Source organism: Homalodisca vitripennis, chromosome 2, assembly GCF_021130785.1.
Source record: "Homalodisca vitripennis isolate AUS2020 chromosome 2, UT_GWSS_2.1, whole genome shotgun sequence".
In the NCBI taxonomy this organism is placed as follows: domain Eukaryota; kingdom Metazoa; phylum Arthropoda; class Insecta; order Hemiptera; family Cicadellidae; genus Homalodisca; species Homalodisca vitripennis.
In genome coordinates, this window is record NC_060208.1 from 190,483,871 (window position 1) to 190,506,161 (window position 22,291).

The 22,291-nt window shown below is 33.0% G+C and overlaps 2 protein-coding genes across 5 annotated transcripts in view; one reads left to right on the plus strand and one right to left on the minus strand.

Moving 5' to 3' along the window:
* The window catches only part of LOC124355223 (myosin-16), a 72,501-nt gene that overhangs the window by 46,211 nt on the left and 3,999 nt on the right, over window positions 1-22,291 (minus strand). The window contains exon 1 of one of the 4 annotated variants that reach the window (XM_046806258.1): window positions 2,540-2,656. The exons of 1 other annotated variant lie outside the window; for it this stretch is intronic. The gene's annotated coding sequence lies outside the window, so the exon portion shown is untranslated. Of the gene's footprint in view, window positions 1-2,539; window positions 2,657-22,291 lie in introns of those variants that run through there. 2 more of the 4 variants (XM_046806261.1, XM_046806259.1) reach the window with 2 other exon arrangements.
* Window positions 7,249-17,370, plus strand: LOC124355225 (E3 ubiquitin-protein ligase sina-like). Its single transcript, XM_046806265.1, has 2 exons — window positions 7,249-7,403; window positions 16,084-17,370. The coding sequence occupies exons 1-2, from the start codon at window positions 7,401-7,403 to the stop codon at window positions 16,819-16,821; spliced, it is 741 nt and encodes a 246-aa protein (XP_046662221.1). The 5' UTR covers window positions 7,249-7,400; the 3' UTR covers window positions 16,822-17,370.

A 22,291-nucleotide genomic window follows, 5' to 3' on the forward strand; every position in this document is an offset into this window, starting at 1 on the left:
AAAGATAACGCACAATTGTATCAATAGAACGCGAAACAGCATCGAAGCTGGATTGCAATGAATTTATTTCAAACTTTGCATCAAAAGCAAAATGGGTAGTTTTAAATACTTTATTAAGTCTAGAATGAAAGTCTCTAATATTTTTGACGCTGTTCATCGAACTTATCGAACCATGCGCTTTAATAGCGTATTAAAGTCATATCAAACAAGTGTTTATTAGTTGATTACTTATAATGTTTTGTTATATCGTTTATACATTTTTATGCTTATTTACTACATAAATTAAACTATATTGGTGAATAATAGGACGACACTATTGAAATTTCAACAAATTCAATGTTATAACTAAGTGGCATATTACGAGTAAACTACAATAACAGTGTTAGAAGTTACGTAAAAAATTACTACATTATGTACATAATATAACCAGTGGTTTTGCCAACAGCTGTATTAACTTCTAACGTAACTTCTAACACTGTTATTGTAGTTTACTCGTAATATGCCACTTATTATAACATTGAATTTGTTGAAATTTCAATAGTGTCGTCCAATTATTCACCAATATAGTTTAATTTATGTAGTAAATAAGCATAAAAATGTATAGACAGGTTTATATTAATAGGAGCCAATGCGACAACCGGTAAATCTACAAAGTGTTGTAAAAAAGTGATTGTACTAATTTCGTTCAGATACAATAAATCATTCTTTTCAGTAAAGCATATTTTCAAACGCGTGCAAGCAAATCTATACATCACTGCGGACTATAATACCTACTGAACACTTAGCAGTCCTGGAATCGAGAATAAAATTGCACTGTATAAGCACACAACTTCGTTTTTCTCGAGTCGATAGAGAAAGTTTGCCTTAGAAAGAAATTTTTGGTAAGCGACACTAATTTTGGTTGAGGTCATATTTCAATATCAATAATATTGTATATTTCCTAATCAACATTAATTTTTAAATAGTTAAAAACGTGTTTTAGTCCCATAAATTACTGAATATTTCCGAGCAAGTAAATTTGAATTTGTTTTTCCACCCAAATTGATTAAAATGTGTTTTGAAGCCCTACTTTATAAAAGAATGACCTTGAATCTCTCTCAACACTATAAATGAGTACCGGTTACACGCATGTAGACTATCGTATAAAGTAGATCCTTATCAAGTGAAAGTTATCAATGTCATTTCCTTTGATACGTAATTCTTCTTCTACAGAAGCGCCGACCTCGTCAATTAAAGGAACGACAGTTTGCTGCACGTAATAACATATAGAACCTTCCACGAGGGCCATTGATACTGGCGTTGGCGTTCATTAATCATTAAAAAGTAATTAATTGCAATACGAACGCGGGTGGTAACACTGCGGGTGGTGAAGTTGGCAACACCGCCTTACTACCACCTGATATGACGTCAACAGCGTGACAACAATGGGCAAAGCGCATGTCGAATTATCGACCAATATCAGTCTGACGTAAATGTAACAAGGAAATATACAGTTTGGAAATGCGATAAAATTTATTAACCGTTTATCTGTTTTAAAATTTAAACTACATACTTTCGTATTCATAATAATTATTACTTCACGTACTTAAATTATCAATAGTAGAAATAAAAAGTATATGATAAAATGAAGTGTGTGAGTTACTTAAAGCAATTATTTATCGCATAATATCTAGCAATACTTCAATCTCACATCGACAATTGAAATTAATCAATGTTATACAATGTCGTTTAGAGTGCAAAATACAGAAAATAAATGTGGACGGCTTGGTGGTCCCATAATTAGTATACCAATCAGATTGACATAGAAGTCAAATTAACCTCCGCCATACATAAATCTGGAATCCAAATAATTGTATTTATATTAGCAACCGATCTAATGTTTAGACATAATGAACTTACAATTCTGTTTTCTAGTAAAAAAATTACAGATAGTTACGAATATGTACTGAATCATATTATTTATGGTAATATATATTATGAGGATATAATGTACAAAACTAAATAAAATGAGATCTGTCTTATCTGTGGAATTAATTGCATCGAATATAGTCAAACTTGTTAAAAATATTAATAAAAAACAACAGTTAGTGGGTATTTTTTAAGTAGATGCACATAATTAAAAAAATTAAATCATTTGAAATAGAAATGTTGTACTACTAAATGTATTTCGTAAACAACATAATTGTTATTTTGTAAAATAAATTTAAATTAAACACCCGTTCGAATTTCGTTAAAGGTAAATTTAATGTTGCTCAGGTGTGCCAATCTAGAATGGTTACCTTTTTATTTGGTACTATTAATATTCATTAACACAGACAATAATAATATCACATTAACCACAAATGGAAAAAATATTTTTGCATTTATCTGTTTAGGGGCCAACAAAGTATGAATTTCTCTATTTAATGAAATTTTTAAAAACAGTACTGTTAATTTAGTGGGTCCATAACGAGCAGAGAAGTATATCGAGTCGCTGCAGATAACCCGAAGAGTAACAAACTATTTAGAATGAGATTTCAATTGGAAACTCATAGCCTACGTTGTGTCGTGACATACACACAAGCAAGCTCAGCCCTGGAAGTCACACACACAAACACACGCACAGGCACGCACAGAACACGAGTCTACCGAGGGCGAGAGGTGAACTGTCTGCCACTGGACCGACCCCTGCCAACATCGATCTCCGCCCTGCCCTCCCCCTGAGGTCGACCAGCATCGATGTTCTCCTCGATATCTGTATCACTGTATCACTGTAACCGTATACGCTAGAACATGAAGCCTTCCTTTTGTGACAAACTATGACCGCGTTTTCCATTGATACAATCGGTGTTTTGAACAAATTTTAAATGTCACGTTTCAACCAATTTTGTACACGAAACGAATCTGCATGTCGTTAACAAGAGCTACAGTTTTAACTTCATAATATTTATATCCAAATCATTAAATAAAAACAAAAAAATACAAAAAAGAGCAATTCTAGCACCCCTTGATACTTTAGTCGTCGATTATTAGTTTGGGGTTTTGGAAATTTGCCATGGTTACATAGAACAAAAGGTATAGACATTAATTACGTTTCGAGGATTGAAAACTACCCTTTTTTTAGATGTGAAAAGATAATACACAAAACACGTACTTGAACTACACCGTGGCAATGCGCTTCCAGAAAATATTGACATCATGTCTGACAACAGATTGAAGTCCAGACAGGAACAAATGAACACAGGCGCTGTCATGACCGCACAAGCTAAAGTGGAGCACTAACATTTTGGTTTGGTTTTCTTCAGAATTTGCCTAAGACCGTTTGGTGTTTTAAAAACTAAATAAATGACACACGGTACACAAAAAACTAAATGTTCAGTAAAATATGTTTTTGTAATAGGGAGTACATAAGCGAGACAAAAAGACCATTAAATGTGAGGATTAAAAAACATAAAGAAAAAACGAAAAAAGGCTAGTCGAAAGTCTAACATTGTTCAACACTGTTGGTTTGAAAATCATCACATGAAATGGGATAAAGCTATCACAATAAACCACGAGAGTTTCTTTAAACATAACCTTATTGAGGATAAACTTATAGGCCACTTTGGGTACCAATGTAAAAAAAAAATACTAGGAAAACTAGAGATGTTCACAATCAATGAAACCTCAACCAACAATACTCGTACACACACCATGACACCGAGGTCTAAAACCAAAACACAGGATCGGAGTCGGTTGCTTTTACCCTTCCCCTCCCGACCGTCGCCTTCCTGTCCTATTATTTCATATGACACTCCGCGATACCACTGGAAATGCCACCATTAATTTTTTTGTTAGTATTCCACTTAAGCTTAACGTGATTTTGTGCTCTTGACTGCTGTGCAGTGACAACGCTTGGGTTAATTTTCCAATGCTTGGACTTAATTCTGTTGTTGGGTATAGTTCCATTTTTTAGTTTTTAGCCCATTTTCACACTTTTTTGGATTTTTAAGTACATGTTAATGTATTTAGTGTTTTACTCCTGAGGAAGAAAATAGATTTCAACTCTCGAAACGTAATGTTAGTCATTATTATTGTGTTATATTTGTTACAACATAACGACGGAAAATGTCCGAAATCCTACCATCCTTTTGATCCACTAAATATAACTATACATGAGCAGACGCTATTCCCATGTATGTGCTTTATACCGTAATGTTCCTGTCTTGTTAAACAATATTCCAAACCATATTTCCGATACCTACACTATAAAATGAATAACGATAAGGCCTTTCCTGATTGTACTTAGTTTCCCACACCTTTTTTTCACTCAAATAATTTCAAAGAAAAACTAATGTAAAAATACAGGCAATCCCTAAAAACTAGACTCTACATTCAATATGCAGTAACTATTAAATTAAACCGCATTTAAACCACGTGCACTTGTCAACTTCAGCAGTGACGAACAATGATCTTAAACGTTCAATCGAACACTGAATCCAAATTATCGATACTATAAAACGACCGCGGCATTGGGAACTCGATTGTACCGCCCCCACACTCGCCTACGCACCCCCTCCTCTTCCCCCCTCAATATACCCGCGGGCTGTTTGTAATTAAACACGGTAACAGTAGTCGGTCCGTGTCCTTATATAGATCCATCCTTCACCCCCAGGCCCATCCCACGGATTCTGCGGATACCGAACTGTTCTCAATCTTGAGGATAAGTTAAGGATTAATATGTCTGATGTATTCACATTTACTGATTATTCTGCTATCTTACGCCGCTCTTTTGTAAATAGAACAAAACAACATTTTTAATTTGGGGGATGGATTAATGCAGCCCTGACATGTTGTGTGTAAAAATGACGACAGTGCCGGCTCTAGTCCTTTGCTCTGGGGAGGTTGTACCCTACACATATTATTATTATTATTATTATTTTTTTTTTTTTTTCAAAAAAAGTTCAATAATGTATTATTATAATTGTCAGAAAAACCCGAACATGCAGATATGAACTAAAGTAGCGTGATCGTCGAACACATAAAACCAATTGTTTTTATGAGTCCGCTGGGCGTGACCTCGGACTAATTAAAACAATGTAACATTTCATCACTTATTTTTACATTTGAAACATTCATTTATCTCATTTGCAGTAGTAAATTACAGTTTTTTTATTATAAAAAATACTTAGCCAATCAACTAAACAACATAATCCATAATAATAATAATGAACTATATACTTTTCTTCATTTTTCTAAACAACACTCTCTTTTATTCAATGCTGATGTTTAAACTTAGCATTAACGATATTAACGCAAATACGGAATCAAATACACACTGTTTACTGATGTTTAATTTTGAATGTCTTTGATTAGTTTTATAATGTTTAGAGAAACCCAATTTCAAACTAAAATTATAGGCCAATTCCATTATATTTAGGCCTACTATATAGCTTTCCTAAAATTTTCAAATTATGCAGATTGATAATACAGTATTATATTGTGAAATCAAGCAGTAATTCGATTACATTTCTAGAGATAGATAACTTATATATTGCTTTTTAGAAAGTTGCGTAAGTGCTAAACCAATTAATTTTAAAGCTACTGCGCGTCAGTGTAGGTTTATAGTATCTAGTTTAATAATAAGAAGTACAGTAGATCATTACATATATACAAACGTGTGTTTAAAATAAGACACGTGGTAACCTTTAATAATTTTATACACACTATAAACTCAACACCACAAACTATTAATAAACAAATATTACAACACATTTGCTGATTATGTTTGACATAAACTTGAAATACTTGTTGGTAAATTCGGCTGTAATTTGGGATTATTTTTTAATTTAATAATTTGTGACGTTTGTAAAAGACGTTCTGCAAAAATATATTTTATACAAGTTGTGTGGTTCGATCTTACGGCGTGTTCCATAGATATAAAATTTCGACTTATCTGGCCAATGTAGTATTTTTTATACCGCGGTAATTAATTGTATACACTTTTTATTGACATGATCAAAACAGTTATTTCTTGTTAAAAAACTACGTTAAATGTAAATTTTTTAATTTATTCAAAGTACAAAGTACATACAGTATCAATGTCTTGAGCGTAATGTAAAGTTCAGTTGGGATCCTCATTCCATTTTATGTTTTGACACACTTCAATGTGGTTCGCGAACTTCCGCGACCAGTTTGCGAAGTGTTTTAATATAGTTTACTCGAAAAGTACTCTCCATATTTCAAGCTTCAGCGCCAAATTGTGATGAATCAAGTTCTCGCGATTGGTTATGAAGACATGCAAAGTACCTAGTCTTCAGCATTATCTATGAGATTCAAGTGGGAACCTAATGGTAATTTTAACGTTTTAACAATAATTCTGAATGTAATCTAAATTGTTATTAAAATCATCTAGGAGTTTCCCGGATTTCCGCGGTTAGGCTGCGAAATTTTCAAAAGCATTTCTTAACGAGTGTGTAAGAGGCAAGAAGAACACGTTTACAGGTTTTAATGTAAATCTATTATGTAGTTTTGGGGGTATCATGGCTTTTATGTATACACGTAGGTAGATTTCTGGATTAGATTTTGAAGCAATATTGTTTCCCCACTAATTTTATTATAATAAAAATAAATGTACGTTCTGGATCCCAAGTATAGACTACGTGTAACCTACTTGCCTATACGGATAGAATTCCATTCAACCATTTGCTAATGTGTGAAATGAATAATCGGAGTACGAGTTTGTAATTAAATCATTAATGTTGTGTTTGAGAGACCGTGGAACTCATCACTCAGTGTTTAGAAATATAAGAGTTACGTTATTCAAGACGTGAGACAGCAAAATTACATGCTGACACCAATGCTAGTGCGCGGGGGGGGGGTAAAGCTAAAACGGACGGCGCCGTTGTTGAAATATACAGTGCTTCGATTCTTACCAAATTCGGTTTAATAACACTATGCCCGTACGTACTCTTGTTTTAAACTAAATGTTATTAATGTTATTACAACAAATAACGTATAGTGTTTATGATGTCGAAACATACGCCGTTAAGTAAAATGTTAACGTTAAAACTAACGCGACTTTATGCTGCTTGGCACGTAACGACTAACTGACATATTTACCCGCTCTATACCTCACAATTCCGAAACACCGATTCTCGGATTCTACAAAACACATTTAACATTTAAAATTACGTGTTGTGTTTATTTTATACAATTACATTCTCGTGATCAGTGTTGGCGTCACTGTACCTTAACAGATGGTAAACATACGTCTACGTCACGAACGGTAACTGTTATTGTAAATGTCGGTGGACCGATCGGCACTTGGTGGGGAACGGGACGGGGCAAGATCCGACAGGATGTAACAAACAGGATCAAGACCCTACAGACGTGGCCGCCGCATTGTGCTTGAACATCATCGTTACTCACAATCCAGGAAAATGGTAAATATTTTACTTTATGCTGTGTTTAATGCACTTATAAATTCGAATAAATAACATAATTTGAGTACGAATATAGGAACTAACAATCATTTTCTCTCTACGTTGTTTGTATTGCAACTATTTTACCTACTTTACTCTGTCTCTGCTTAGATTAGTAAAGATATCGGCATGTTTTAAATTATCGATTATTAAACACATTTTATCAATTAAGTTACAAGGAAATATTGAATAGAACTAGCAATGTAGCTTGTTCTTTGGACTTTGGTTAGAATAAAACTAATGAAATACATAAATAAAAAATAGCTTTACAGATAGCCTCTTTGTTTCTCCACAATTACAAACATAAGTTGTTTACCATAAAAATATATATTCAGAATCGATCATTCTAGCTACTGTTAATATTTAATTTACACAAGTTAAAAGGAAAGCCTCACTGATAGTGGAATTGCAAAATTGGTTTTAAATCATAAAATTTAAAAATTTGTTGGAATGCAATCATACAATACAAGCACTTCCACCTTTGCACATACATTCATAAAAGTATCGTAGACAACTAAGTATTTCTATAAGTGATGGTAATTGGTTGATACTACCCATTTAAAAACTAATGAATGTCTAAATTTAAAGTCCCATGCATTGGAGAACTAAAGTTTGTGGGAAGAATAGTTTGAATGCATCTTTAATTAATATGATTTTACTATGCAAAATATTATTATATTTTCCTAGTATTTTCTGGTATTTAAATAATTTTTACTGTAACTTTTAAGGCCAATAGGGTGGAGATTGTAAGTGGCAGCACATATAATAGACAATGTAGGAGTACGCTACACCCAGAGGCTTCATTGAGATTGCATGCAAAATGTTAAGTATATAGTTTATTACCTGCGAACATATAGACTGACAGGCATCATACAGAAAAGAAATTTTTATGTTCCCCTAGCAGACAAAAGATAAATTGTGTCAGTCTACTGAGTGACAACACTCAGCCAAATTCCAAGTTAAAGATCATCTCGCTCAGATACTTGTTTCGTTTTTTGAACTATAATCCAGGCTGAGGAAGACCATAGAATAAATTATTTTTTAATTCCAAAATCCTCCCCCTTCCAAAGCTCTCACCTGAAAATGTTTAAATGATAATCTACGCCATGTGATACCTCTTTAAAGGTAGTATAAAAGTATGAATTTTTGAACATAAAATAAAATTTGTAATACTTTCTTGATCAGTGCATTCAAAAATCTTTATTTGTTTGGTGGTAAAAAAATATTTATTTAAATCTGTATTGCCCAAATCATTTTAAATTGCCTTATTTAATAATAAGGTTCTGAATTCACATTTGTTCAGTTTGCCAGTAATTAGATTGCCAAAATTAAATATTTTACAGTTCTAAAATATTAAGAGTAGATGATATTTTTTAAGTGATATGCTATACATTATGAACCTAAAACTTATTTGAAAGAGCAAAAATTGTATGCACAATAAAATAGAATTTAAGAAATAGTTAACAATTTATGATTAAAAATATGCAGTCTATTTTAATTTAATAAAGTGTAATCTTCATATGAAATTTCAAATATTTGTGTTAACAAATTTTAGTCAAACCACTTGCTTGCTTGCTTGTTTTCAGGTATAAATAATATTTTTAGAAATTATTTATTTTATTTGGTTTCATATAGTGTAATATTCTTAAATTTTTTAGTGTAACCAAAAGTAAAGTGGTAATTTTATTCATATTTTTCAGTTTTAAGCTACAGGACTGTATTATAATTGTAAAAAAATTGTGATTAACATTTTTTTGAACTTAGTAGGTTGCCTCTTATTCTAAAACTCTTTCAGAAATATGGCGCATTCCATAACAAATGGAAATCTGTGAAACTGTTTGAAAATTATGATTAAAATAGTTATTTTATGAAACTAATAAAGAGTGATATATTTATCGAACAACTGAATAAGTAAATCTTTAGTCCTAACATTAGTATTTCTAAATGAGACTAATATCTAACATCTTTATAATATTATTACTAATTAATTAATCTATTATAATCATAAATAAAATAAATTAAGACACAATGAATTTTTCAAATAAAATTGTATATTTTTGAGTGCAGCAAGTGATTAAGTGGTCCTAATTTGGTTTTATATTCACTAAATGTTATAGTTTTGCACAATATTTAAAATGATGTATCACAAGGCATAGATTGTTATTTAATTTGTGATTGTTAGCATACATTTTCACTTGAGAGGCTGGAAAAATGTCTGTCCTGCCTGCTCACAATGTTTCGAAAGCGAACTGACCTGTAGACTTGAAATTAAGGATGAAACTTCATTTCCATATAGAAAGCATCGAGTTTGATGAGGTGCATGGGATATGGGTGAGCGTTACCAAACATTTTTACATTGGTCTTATGGGTTACCATGATGGGAATCATGGAAAATTTTTTAAAAATTGCAGAATATTTAACTTTAAAACAAACTGAGTACTATGTTATGGCATTTTAAAATGCAACATAGTAACACCTTAACGAAATGAGCAAGTTGAAGTTTTCACTGCAACTTCAGCCAAGACTTTTACACGATATGTGATGTGATGTACCCCCACCTTATAATTTTAAGATAAAAGCTGTAGGGGAGGGAGAATTTGTATCTGCAAATAATTTTTAAGGCCTTCTGAGACTGGACAACTTACTCTAACAAACAAAATAAATATATTATTACACTTACACAAATGGCAGAATTGAATATAAATAATTAACACCCTGTTTATAGATAACCTAACTTAATGAGTTGCTATTGGACTAATTGACTGTGCATTAGAGAAGCTTCTTACTCGAGGGGTCAGAAACATCTTTATTCCTGTTTGTCTATATGTCTGTCTGCACAACATCTCGAAAACGAACCGACATACAGACATGAAACTGTGCATGAAACTTCATTTTTATATGAGAAATACTGAGTTTGATAATGATGCATTCACTCAATAAGATTTAGCCGAGCGTTAGCGAATATTTTTACATAGGGCTCATGGGTAACCATGATCGTAACAAGAAAATAGCAGAATATATAAATTTGTAAACAAACTCAATACAATCATAATATATTTTAACATGTAGCCTAACTATAACAACACATGTACTAATATTTTATGGTGACTTGGAATATAGACTTTTATTACTATTTACACACCGATAAAAAACTCAATTTAATGGACAAAAATGTGAATGTATCATGTGGCAAAATATCTTGAGAAATATTTCATCTATAGACTTTAAATTATGCATAAAACTTCATTTCTACATTATAGACAACAATGAATTCTATGATGGTGCATGTCCAACCATGGAATGTGGCTAAGCGTTGTTGAAGCTTATCACATTTTAGGCTCACTGAATTTCTCTCATGTTTACTAGTAGATGTAAAAATGTCTCCTGTATGACTGTTTGTCGTTCTATCTGTCAATAATGAAATGAGCTATTTACTTTAAATTTTGCATTTAATCTCACCGAAGCCTGTTAAGTGTCACGTGTTGTGGTGTACTCCTACCTTGTAATAATTATAGATGTAAAATGCGAAAGAAATTGTTTTTCTGATGACTATGTTATTGAAACTTTCTTTCTGGTCTATTCAATACTTTTTTGAACTGCGTTCTTGAAGGAATACTGCTCCAAATCAAAAGTTATTATTACTTAGCCTCCATTTGCAACCTGTCATTGGAAAGAAAATTGGTGCAAATTTGCGGATTTCATTTTAGTTTTTTTAGCTGATTTAGCTCCTTGCGATTATTTTTTATGGGACCTATCTTATACCACTGGTTATAAGATATAAGGGTCCTGGGATGATCATTTTATAAAATTATATAATTTATTATAATTTAATAATAAATATTATAATTTTATAATTATAAAATGATTATCTCAGGACCCTGGATCAACTGAGGAATAAAATTCTTCAAAGCTATCGCAAATATGCTGAAAAAGGTGAACAAAACTTAAGAAGTACTTTAGATAGATATACTTATTTTATGTCAGGTTGTATGCTAGTACCTTTATTGTTCCTTTTTTCATAAATTAACTCCTGATTAATCTCATCAATAATCATACCAATGATTTACTTACAGTATCACTATTTGCTGATGACACAAGTCTAAATCTTTATCACAATGAACATGTACTCCCTCTCAGCACTTCATAATGGTCTCATCCCAACTTTCAGATTGTTTATTGTCCAATAAACTCTTTGTGAATGCAACGAAATTCCATATAATTAAATTTGATGCTCAAAGAAAAAACTTTAAATATATAGCCACTGTTTTATATTAATGGCCACTGGCTTGATTGCTTATCTTTCAACTAAATTTCTTGGAGTTCATATTGGTTTGAATCTAAAATGCAACTCCCATTTAAAGAAACTTGTTAAGCAGCCTAATGCCCCTATTTTGCCCTACGTGCCTCTCCTCTTTTTCATCAAAAAGAGTGTTTTCAAACAGAGTTTCTTTGGCTTAATCGATTGAGGCTATGGCACTGAATTACCATTAGCAGTACCATTGAAGCACCTCATTAATGATTAAATAGTATTTTCTGCCAAACTAGAGCTTTGAGAACGGACTGGGATCTCAGGTAGCAGTCTGCTGTAAGAAGCATTTTCAGACAAGTGAAATCCTTACATTGGTTAACCTCCTTTTTTACCATACATTAATTTTTAAATAAAGGACATTTTTCAGTTCTCCATGATTACCATATTAAACATAAAAATGATTTTGTGGACAGATTCATTGATTCAAACAACTTTATATAAAAAAAAACGTCACTTTTTACTTTGCACCAACATTTTTAATTCACTCCTGCAACACATATATGATTAACTATCATTTAGTGATATGTTTAGCACTTCCAGCTTCTGTAAGCGTACCTTTAAAGTGGTCGTGCTCGCTAATCCGTTGATGGATTCCGTTGGAATTGTCATAAAAATTTCATTTTATATGGTGTCTTGTAATCGTATAACCTATTTCAAACAGCTGGTGCTTATCAAAAGACAAAATCTTACACAAAATCAGTATGTTTGCTACCGGCTTGTGCAAACATACCTATAAAGTGATGGTGCTCGCTTATACGTTGACGGATTTCATTAAAAAAGGTACCGTTGGAACTGTTATATATTTAGTTTCTTGTGCATTTTTTATAACTATAATTGTTATTTTCCTATTTTTTATATATTCTTTTCCAACAGATGCCATTTTGTTAATTAAAAAAATAACACCATTTTTGTATATATCCTCTTCTTTATTTAAACCTATGTGCTAAATTTGGTTTCTTTAGCTTAATTAGTTTTAACTTTTTGGGGTTCATTTGTTCCCCAAGCCCAAGGGACTGACTCATCAGGTCCAATTTCAAGTGTATATGCCTATATTTCAATAATCTTTATGTATATGTCACCATAAACTAATAAATAGTAATAAACTTTTGTTATAGGGTCAATCCATTTCAAATCACCCAATAAAAATAAAATTTGTTGCTCAACATTTTTAATTTGCCTAATTTTTTTTATTATGAGTTCCCTATGGGTAGACATTCACAAAACATTATTTGAAAAAATTTACAAGCCATAGTTTTTGCCTGGCGGCCATTTTTAAAATGGCAGTTTTGCAGATTTTAGTAAAATACGCGGTTTGCGAAAAGTTTATTACCAAGCTATTTTTAAAGATATCAGAATAATCAAAAAACCAGTGTGTTCAGCATAAAATGAACTTCAATTTGACATTATAATAATGTTTCTTTTGTGCAAGAAAGTCAGTCAAACTTGTTCTGCAAAATCCCGGAAGAAAATCATCAATTGTTACTTTTTAAAACCATAAAAGTTTAAGAAGGAAAAGAGACTCACTACTAATTTTATTTCATTTTTGAAAACTAATATAACTATCTGCTGAAAAAGTTTTAGCTCTGAGAATGCTCTCCTTTTTTTTCTAGAGCTTTTTAAAAATGGCCGAAAGCCTAATAATGTCAATTTTCTAGGGTTAATAACTAAAAAGGGACTGAATGAAAATAAATGAAAATTTTACAGAATGTTCTTTATACAAATAGGAATATCTCATAAAAAAATTATGACTGAGACTTAACTACATTTAGAGATATACAGCATTGAATTTCAGTTAAAAGCGCTACCCTTTTTTCTCGCTTGTGCGGTACCAAGTTAGCAAACAAGCTAAATCATTATGTTAACAATAAACTTATATTTATTGGTCAAAACATTATATTCCTTATTTAAACCTACTTAGGATTTACAATAAAAATTATTTAAAACCAGAAAAATAATGGTATAAATAAACAATACTCATAACCACAAAATAGCACTTGTGCACTTTAAGAAAAATAATTTGCTTAGATCTATTATACTGTCAAAATGTATATGCATTTTAATTTATGTTCTAAAATATAATATTATTAAATACATTTTATAAAATACATGATATAAAAATATATGTTAGTACCTAAGGAATATTTTGAAATAGTAACTCATAATCTTACACAGTGAGAACAATAGGTAAGAATTATAATTCTTCAACTTAATTTACCGATACACTTTTTGTACTACACTTGTATACAGTATCCACATAATATTGTTCTTCTGTGCATTTAGATTTAAAACATTGGTTTCAATTACTTGTTGGCTGCAATTTCCATCACCGAATTAAATAAAGATGATATTTCATTACATAGTTTCTCATTTATGTTATGTGTCCTACGGTTGTGGAAATGGAAACAAAACTTACCGAGAGATTTGAATACTGTTTATCAGTGAAAGGAACAAGAAGCTATCACAGATACATCCCTACTATGTAATGTAGTTTGACTGACTTTCTTGCACAAAAGAAACATTATTATAATGTCAAATTGAAGTTCATTTTATGCTGAACACACTGGTTTTTTTATTATTCTGATATCTTTAAAAATAGCTTGGCAATTAAACTTTTCGCAAACCGCGTATTTTACTAAAATCTGCAAAACCGCCATTTTAAAAATGGCCGCCAGGAAAAAACTATGGCTTGTAAAATTTTTTCAAATAGTGTTTTGTGATTGTCTACCCATAGGGAACTCGCGATAAAAAAATTAGGCAAATTAAAAATGTTGAGCAACATGACCTGGGTGATTTGAAATGGATTGACCCTATAAAAAGTAAAGTAATGCAAAATAAAATTTGTATTTATTATTTTTAATTAAAGTAAAAATACATTTTTATTTAGGTTTTTTACCTACTTTATTTCTTTTTGAGTCAAAACTGTAAGGAAGTTTGAATCATAAGTATTAGTCATGTTCTAAATACCCACATTATTACATTCATGCCTTAGGAAACATGTCATTTGAAAATAAAAATGTATATTGTACTATATATACAACATATTTGATTCAGTAAAATACCCAAATTTTAGCTTATGAAACAATGCAGTACTAATTACATTGGTAAATTTTAGAAATGTATTATTTGAAGTGTTCTTTTGAACAAAGTAGACTACTTGAAATATAGTTAGGAGTACATGAATTATTTGCGTTCTTTTTCACTTAAAAACTGAATATTATGTTAGTAGCATAGTAAATAAAACTAAAAATAAATAAGTCTTTATTATAACAATGACTTATTGGACTGTACATAAAATTAAAAATGAACAATAAGAAAATTTACTATATGAACCTTTTTATAAAATTTACACATTATTCCCCAGTTAAACTTAGTCTTAAGCCTACTCTTTGTACTTTTTTGTAGTATAATACTTGTCGAAACACGAGCAAAGGATGGATTCCAGGTTTGCGTGGGCTTAGGTTTACGCCTAATCCTGTCTAATTCTGAAGATTGTTGTTCAGCCTAGTTGTCATCTCTATCACGATCACTTACTAAACTTTTGTCTTCAAAAATAGCAAAATCAGCTCTATATCATCATCTTCATTATCAAAATCAAACAGTGCATCCTCAATGTCTTCATCATGCAAAACATTTGCATCACCGCAGCCTCAGCTCGTTAACGTCATTTCAGTTGAAAATGAAAACTTATTTTACATGTTTATTCGTTGACAACTAAATAATCGTAATAAATCTGTATCTATCCCTAAACAAATTATTTCAAAACAAATGTTTAACTAAACAGCAGCAGACGCTACAAATTGTTGGTGGACAAAAATAAACATTACGCAGGTTTTCAACTATGCATGTTAATAATGCTGAAAGCATAACCATAGAGAAAGATAACTTGTTAGTTATTTAAAACCCTTTCACAAGATCTACAGAGATAGTACATAGATCAAATATGAGTCCAAATTGCTTCTTTTGTTAGATTTTCATGTTGCAATAGATGTCGGATTGAGTTTGCCTATGGACCTTAAAAGATTAAAGATAATAACTTTTTTATTAAAAAATAAAAAATTACAGCTAGTGTCTAAACGAGACATTTTCTCGACCTATGTTTATATGACATTTTTTGTTTGAAATGATGAATACTATCAGCCACATAAGTTTGTGACACTCTTTTGTGATAATATAATTTCAAAAACAACCTGTATATATAATTTCAATAAACATTGAATCACAAAAAGTACTCTTTCTGCTGGGACAGTGTATTATATATACTGATGAATACACTGAACTACAATCTTAGAACCTAATCAGTCCTAGACTATATTAATTTTTCTGTCTGTCCAGGAGCACAGAAGGGCTCTGGACCACCTGCTGGAAGCTGCCACTTGTCCAATTTGCCTGGAGCGATTGTCACCTTCTCTTGTGTGTTGTGTCAATGGTCACGCACTGTGCCTGGACTGCCGACAGTGGCAGCCACACTGCCCGACCTGCCGTGGCCGTTTCTCCACCGACCGTACTACGACACTGCGCCACATCGTGCAGGCACTACCCGAGCGCTGCCCGTACCCGAATTGCAACGTGATTCTGTGGAGCCTCTCCAACCACAAGCGCACCTGTAGCTACCGTTCCACCAGATGTGTGGCCTGCGAGTGGGTGGGTCCTGTCCGAGACTTGTGGGGCCATGTCAATGAAATGAGACATCCCAAGCTATCGGCTGATGTCAATCGCCACATATCCAATTTCTACAAGTGCATTGAAAACAACTTCCGTTGGATCAATGTTTTTGCGCTGGATGGCCATATATTTTGGAGAATACTCGAGAACGATCCGGATTTATCGACACTAGCCATGGAGTTCATTTGCGTGGCAACAAAAGAAGTCAACAACGTTTACAAAGCCTCAATTCTGTTCAAAACTGACAAGCTTGAAAATTCTATCAAGCTACAATTGTCTTTTGACAACAATCACAACGAAAACAGAATCTATTTATGCCATGATATGCTTGAACATTTTGTAGAACAGAATACCAAATTGCTGTATAGATTAACAGTGGAGACGGATGATAACAAATCATCAAATTAGTTAAAACATTGAATTATTGCATCTGGACTTAGTTTAACTTTGTTTGCATGTCATAAATTAATGATGAGTGTTTTAAACATAAATAAAAAATGTCATTCAAATTTGTAGCATGGTAAAGTTATTAAATACTTTAATGTTGTACGATATAAAATGACAGTATACAACAAATTACGGTCGGTATACAACAATATTGTGTTACAATACAATGTTAGCCACTTCCAATAATCAGGCATGTGTTGATATCCATTGTAGTCACAGTTACAAAGGAAATGATAATCAAATCTGACAATGTGGATTCCTTCCATTAAATTGTATTCTGAAAAGTGGTTATAACTTAAATGGACTGACAGGTGTATTTAGAGGATATAACCCCTAAATAACTCTATGGTGTTATTGCAGTTTAATCTGTTCCAGTGAATATCTTGGGTCTAACCCTGTCATACTGTGTGATTGGAGTAGAATATGTTCAACATAAAATTATAATTACACAATTCTACAAATTCACAAATTTTAAATTATAAAATCACAGTAAAAGAATAATAACACACACTTGCATGACTTTTATTACCTTATTACAACATTTTAATGCTATTATTTAATGGCTGTTTAAGTTTTAAAAACATTTTTTCAATATTTTAACATATGAAAAAAATCAGTTACAAAAATTAAACAGCCTGTTCGCCAAAGGCAAACAGAAAATATATTTTATAAGTAATTTAAATTAGAATATAATATAAAAAAATAGCTTTAAAATGGAATATAACGATTTTTAGAATTATAAATAGTGCTCGAAAATTGTATTTGCATTAAAAAAAAAAAAAAAACATACTTATCTAGTACTTTACGTGTTACATTTATTAAAGATCTCCAAGACTAGAGATTGTACCATCACAGAGTGAGATGTAAAAATGTTCTATTATATTACAGATGTATTATATAAATGTATATTACATCTTTATAATTTATTTTCAAAATTATAACATGATTATGGTGCCTTTACAAAATATTTATTGGGATGAGGAGGTCTTAAGAGGACCTTTGTGCCTTTCTTATGTTTGTCCCTCAAATCTAAGGCTTCTGCCAAAACCAATTAGATATATGAGCTACTGTTCCATAATATCCTTTAGGTATAATCCTGTAGGCAATTCTTTCTGGGTCTACAAATATCAGAACAGTTTAGCAATATGTGCTCCGCTGATTCTTCTGCTTCAATAATTTAGTAATTTCAAATACAATTGAGTGTTACCATTTCTGTTGAGATACTGTACTTTATAATAATTATTAATAAAATTTAGTGGTACCATTTCTGTTGAGATATTTTCTGAAACAAATATTAAGAAAAAGAGAATGCAGCAACAAAGCAACTAATGAAAAAAATTGCTCTTTTCATTTAATATAAAAAAGTGTCGTCTGAATACAAAACATGACAGTTGCAACCTATCTGTATAAAACCAACTTGAGTTTTCAGAAGTGTCTCCTGACCCAACCAGAAGACTGGCCCATGTGAGTCCTACATCTGATCACTTCAGCTCATGACGACACTAAGAGAGTTACAACCAACTTCTCCTGACCATTGTTCATCGACTTGGAAACTGTGAGATCAAATAATTAAGGTTGGCATAAGCTATTCTGACTAATGTGCGACAACCAAAGACAGGATTTTAGGTTACAAGATGTTTACAGTATACATGGATTTTTTTAATACAAGAAGAATATTCACCTTCATTCTGTCTTTTTATTTTGCTTTGAGCAACATGACAAGAATATATCTCATAAGCTCCACAGACAGTGCAAAGTGAGAACACTAACTCAATATCTGAATTATTTTATTAGGCAATGTAAACAGTGGCCAGATGATGAAAATGTTGTAAATTCTTATTGTGTGTATCTTAAAAATGTGCTGGGAAGTGATTGCTTTTCATTTCCAAAGTACAAGTGCTACTTATATAAAGTACAGAAAGTAGATTACGTTGTTTTGATATTAACAAAAAAATAAAATAAAATATCTTGTATTATATTATACATTTGAAAGAGACACTAAAACACTATTTTTTAATACAGTCACCATACAAATTTAGGCACTTATAATAGCGGTGAACTAGTTTTGAAAATCCAGCATTATAAACTTCTGCTGCCTGAGATTTCTACCAGGTAGTCACCCCTTCTTGCAGTTCCACGTTATCATCAAAGCGCTGTGTCACAAGTCAGGTCTTCATTGCTGAAAACAGGTGGTAGTTGCTGGGAAGGTGCAAGGTCCGGAATGTAAGGCGGATGTGGAAACACCTCCCACTTTAAATTATCCAGGACTTCTCGAGTCTAATTTGCTGTATGTGGTTGGACATTGTCAGGCAAAAACAAAATTTTCTAACTTAACTTTCCTCTGAGCCTGCCTTGTATTGCTCTTTTTAACTTTTGCAAGGTTTCACAATATCTCACAGAATTTATGGTTGTGCTATCTTCTAAGAAATCAACAAGAAAACTCCTTTCCTGTCCCAAAAAACAGTTGCCATAACCTTCCGTGCCAACAATGTTTGCATACATTTTCTTGGTTTTTTGGGGGAGTGTGTGTGCCCCCACACCATAAACTGTAATTTAGTTTTGCAATTCATTGTTTTATCCAAGTCTCATCTCCTGTAATGATTCGATCGAGCAGCGAGTCACCATCTTTCCCATAAGTGTCCAAAAATTACAATGAAGCAGCCTTACAGTGATTTTTATGGATTTCTGTTAAGATTTTCAGTGCCCATCTTGCGCAAAATTTATGGTAACCTAACTTCTGTGTAACAATTTCATGTAATAAAACTCCTTGAAATTTGAGGAAAACGAAGTGAGAGTTCTGTTATTGTGAATTGGTGGTCTTCTTTAATCTTCTCATCGACTTTAGAGACAATTTCATCGGTTACAATGCTTAGCCGTCCACTTCATTCGTCATCACGCACATTAGTTTGGCCATTTTAAAATCTAATGCACCACTGATGCACTCCACCTTCAGTAATCACATTGTTCCCATAAACTTCACAGAGCTGGCGATAAATCTCAATTGGTTTATTGTGCTTAGCTAAGAAAAACTGTATTACCGACCAAACTTCACAACTTGTTCACAAATCTATTTGGCTAATTTTAATTTGTAAAATATTCATTGAAATCTAAGGTTTGTTTGTGAAGAGAAAAATTAGAAAAGTTATGTGAAATATTTTGGAGTTCAGAATAAAATTGTACAATTTATGTTTCATAATCCTGTTATGAAAGCAACCTTAATGAACAAAACTGTGAATGATTTCACATAAGGTACTCCAAACTACTGGGCTTCTTGATATTGTGATACAGAATTTTACCAATGCCTTAAGTGAAATTAACACTAACATGGCTCAACAACAACCCATTATTTACCATACTACAGTCTGAAAAACAAAACTTCTATGATGCACAACCGTTTAAATGATTATTTTGGAATGTTGCATGAACTTAATGGAGATTTCTGCCTTATATAGGAGTACGTAGAATTTCTCCCTAGGCCATTATAGGCTTATCTGTCATATGTTTGTATGTATATTTTCTTCATCAGGAGAACAAGGCAGACTCTATTATGCTGCTGGAATTGTCTTAGACTGCTTATAGGAAATATATTCTATGACAAGCACTAGAATAAAACACTTTTCGACCAAAGTAGGTATCCAAGACTTGTGTATTTGTATTTTCTTTATCGGGGTAACAAGGTAGACTCACCACATAGCATAGCTTTGGTGGGATGGATTGATTCTATGTGAATGTTGAGTTTAGCTCCGGATCACCTTCCACTTAGTGCAACAACTGGAATCTGACACTGTCACAGGCTTGATTCTTGGAACCTGGAGTCATTTTAATTTGAATGGATCCAAAAAATTTCGTTGACAAAGAAACTCAAAACAAATTCTTTGCATTGGTTCGATATCAGCAACACCTAGACTGCAAAATATAGTGTAATCTAGGCGAAGAGGTATTCTAATTGTGTCATCAAGTCTACAATTAAGTGCACTAATCTCTAAGCACTGTGGAGCAACCAAGTTTTCTACACATAATAGAGTGGACTAACCTGAAGGAAGGTAGAATCGATATGTCGTATCTGAGCGTTTAGGACAACAGCGAGCCATGTGAGTGTGAGTAGCTTATATAATAGGGGCTAGACGGTGAGACTAACCTGACTGGACGGTAGAATCGATATGTTGTATCTGAACGTTTAGAACAACAGCAAGCCATGTGAGTGTGAGGAGCCAACAGCTTAGGAGTGAGACGGTGAGACTAACCTGACTAGACGGTAGAATCGATATGTTGTATCTGAGCGTTTAGGACAACAGCAAGCCATGTGAGTGTGAGGAGCCAACAGCTCAGAAGTGAGACGGTGAGACTAACCTGACTGGACGGTAGAATCGATATGTTGTATCTGAGCGTTTAGGACAACAGCAAGCCATGTGAGTGTGAGGAGCTTATATAATACGGGCTAGACGGTGAGACTAACCTGACTGGACGGTAGAATCGATATGTTGTATCTGAGCGTTTAGGACAACAGCAAGCCATGTGAGTGTGAGGAGCCAACAGCTCAGGAGTGAGACGGTGAGACTAACCTGACTGGACGGTAGAATCGATATGTTGTATCTGAGCGTTTAGGACAACAGCAAAAAATGTGAGTGTGAGGAGCTTATATAATACGGGCTAGACAGTGAGACTAACCTGACTGGACGGTAGAATCGATATGTTGTATGTGAGCGTTTAGGACAACAGCGAGCCATGTGAGTGTGAGGAGCTTATATAATACGGGCTAGACAGTGAGACTAACCTGACTGGACGGTAGAATCGATATGTTGTATGTGAGCGTTTAGGACAACAGCGAGCCATGTGAGTGTGAGGAGCTTATATAATACGGGCTAGACGGTGAGACTAACCTGACTTGACGGTAGAATCGATATGTTGTATCTGAGCGTTTAGGACAACAGCGAGCCATGTGAGTGTGAGGAGCTTATATAATACGGGTTAGACGGTGAGACTAACCTGACTGGACGGTAGAATCGATATGTTGTATCTGAGCGTTTAGGACAACAGCGAGCCATGTGAGTGTGAGGAGCTTATATAATACGGGTTAGACGGTGAGACTAACCTGACTGGACGGTAGAATCGATATGTTGTATCTGAGCGTTTAGGACAAAAGCGAGCCATGTGAGTGTGAGGAGCTTATATAATACGGGCTAGACAGTGAGACTAACCTGACTGGACGGTAGAATCGATATGTTGTATGTGAGCGTTTAGGACAACAGCGAGCCATGTGAGTGTGAGGAGCTTATATAATACGGGCTAGACGGTGAGACTAACCTGACTTTATGGTAGAATCGATATGTTGTATCTGAGCGTTTAGGACAACAGCGAGCCATGTGAGTGTGAGGAGCTTATATAATACGGGTTAGACGGTGAGACTAACCTGACTGGACGGTAGAATCGA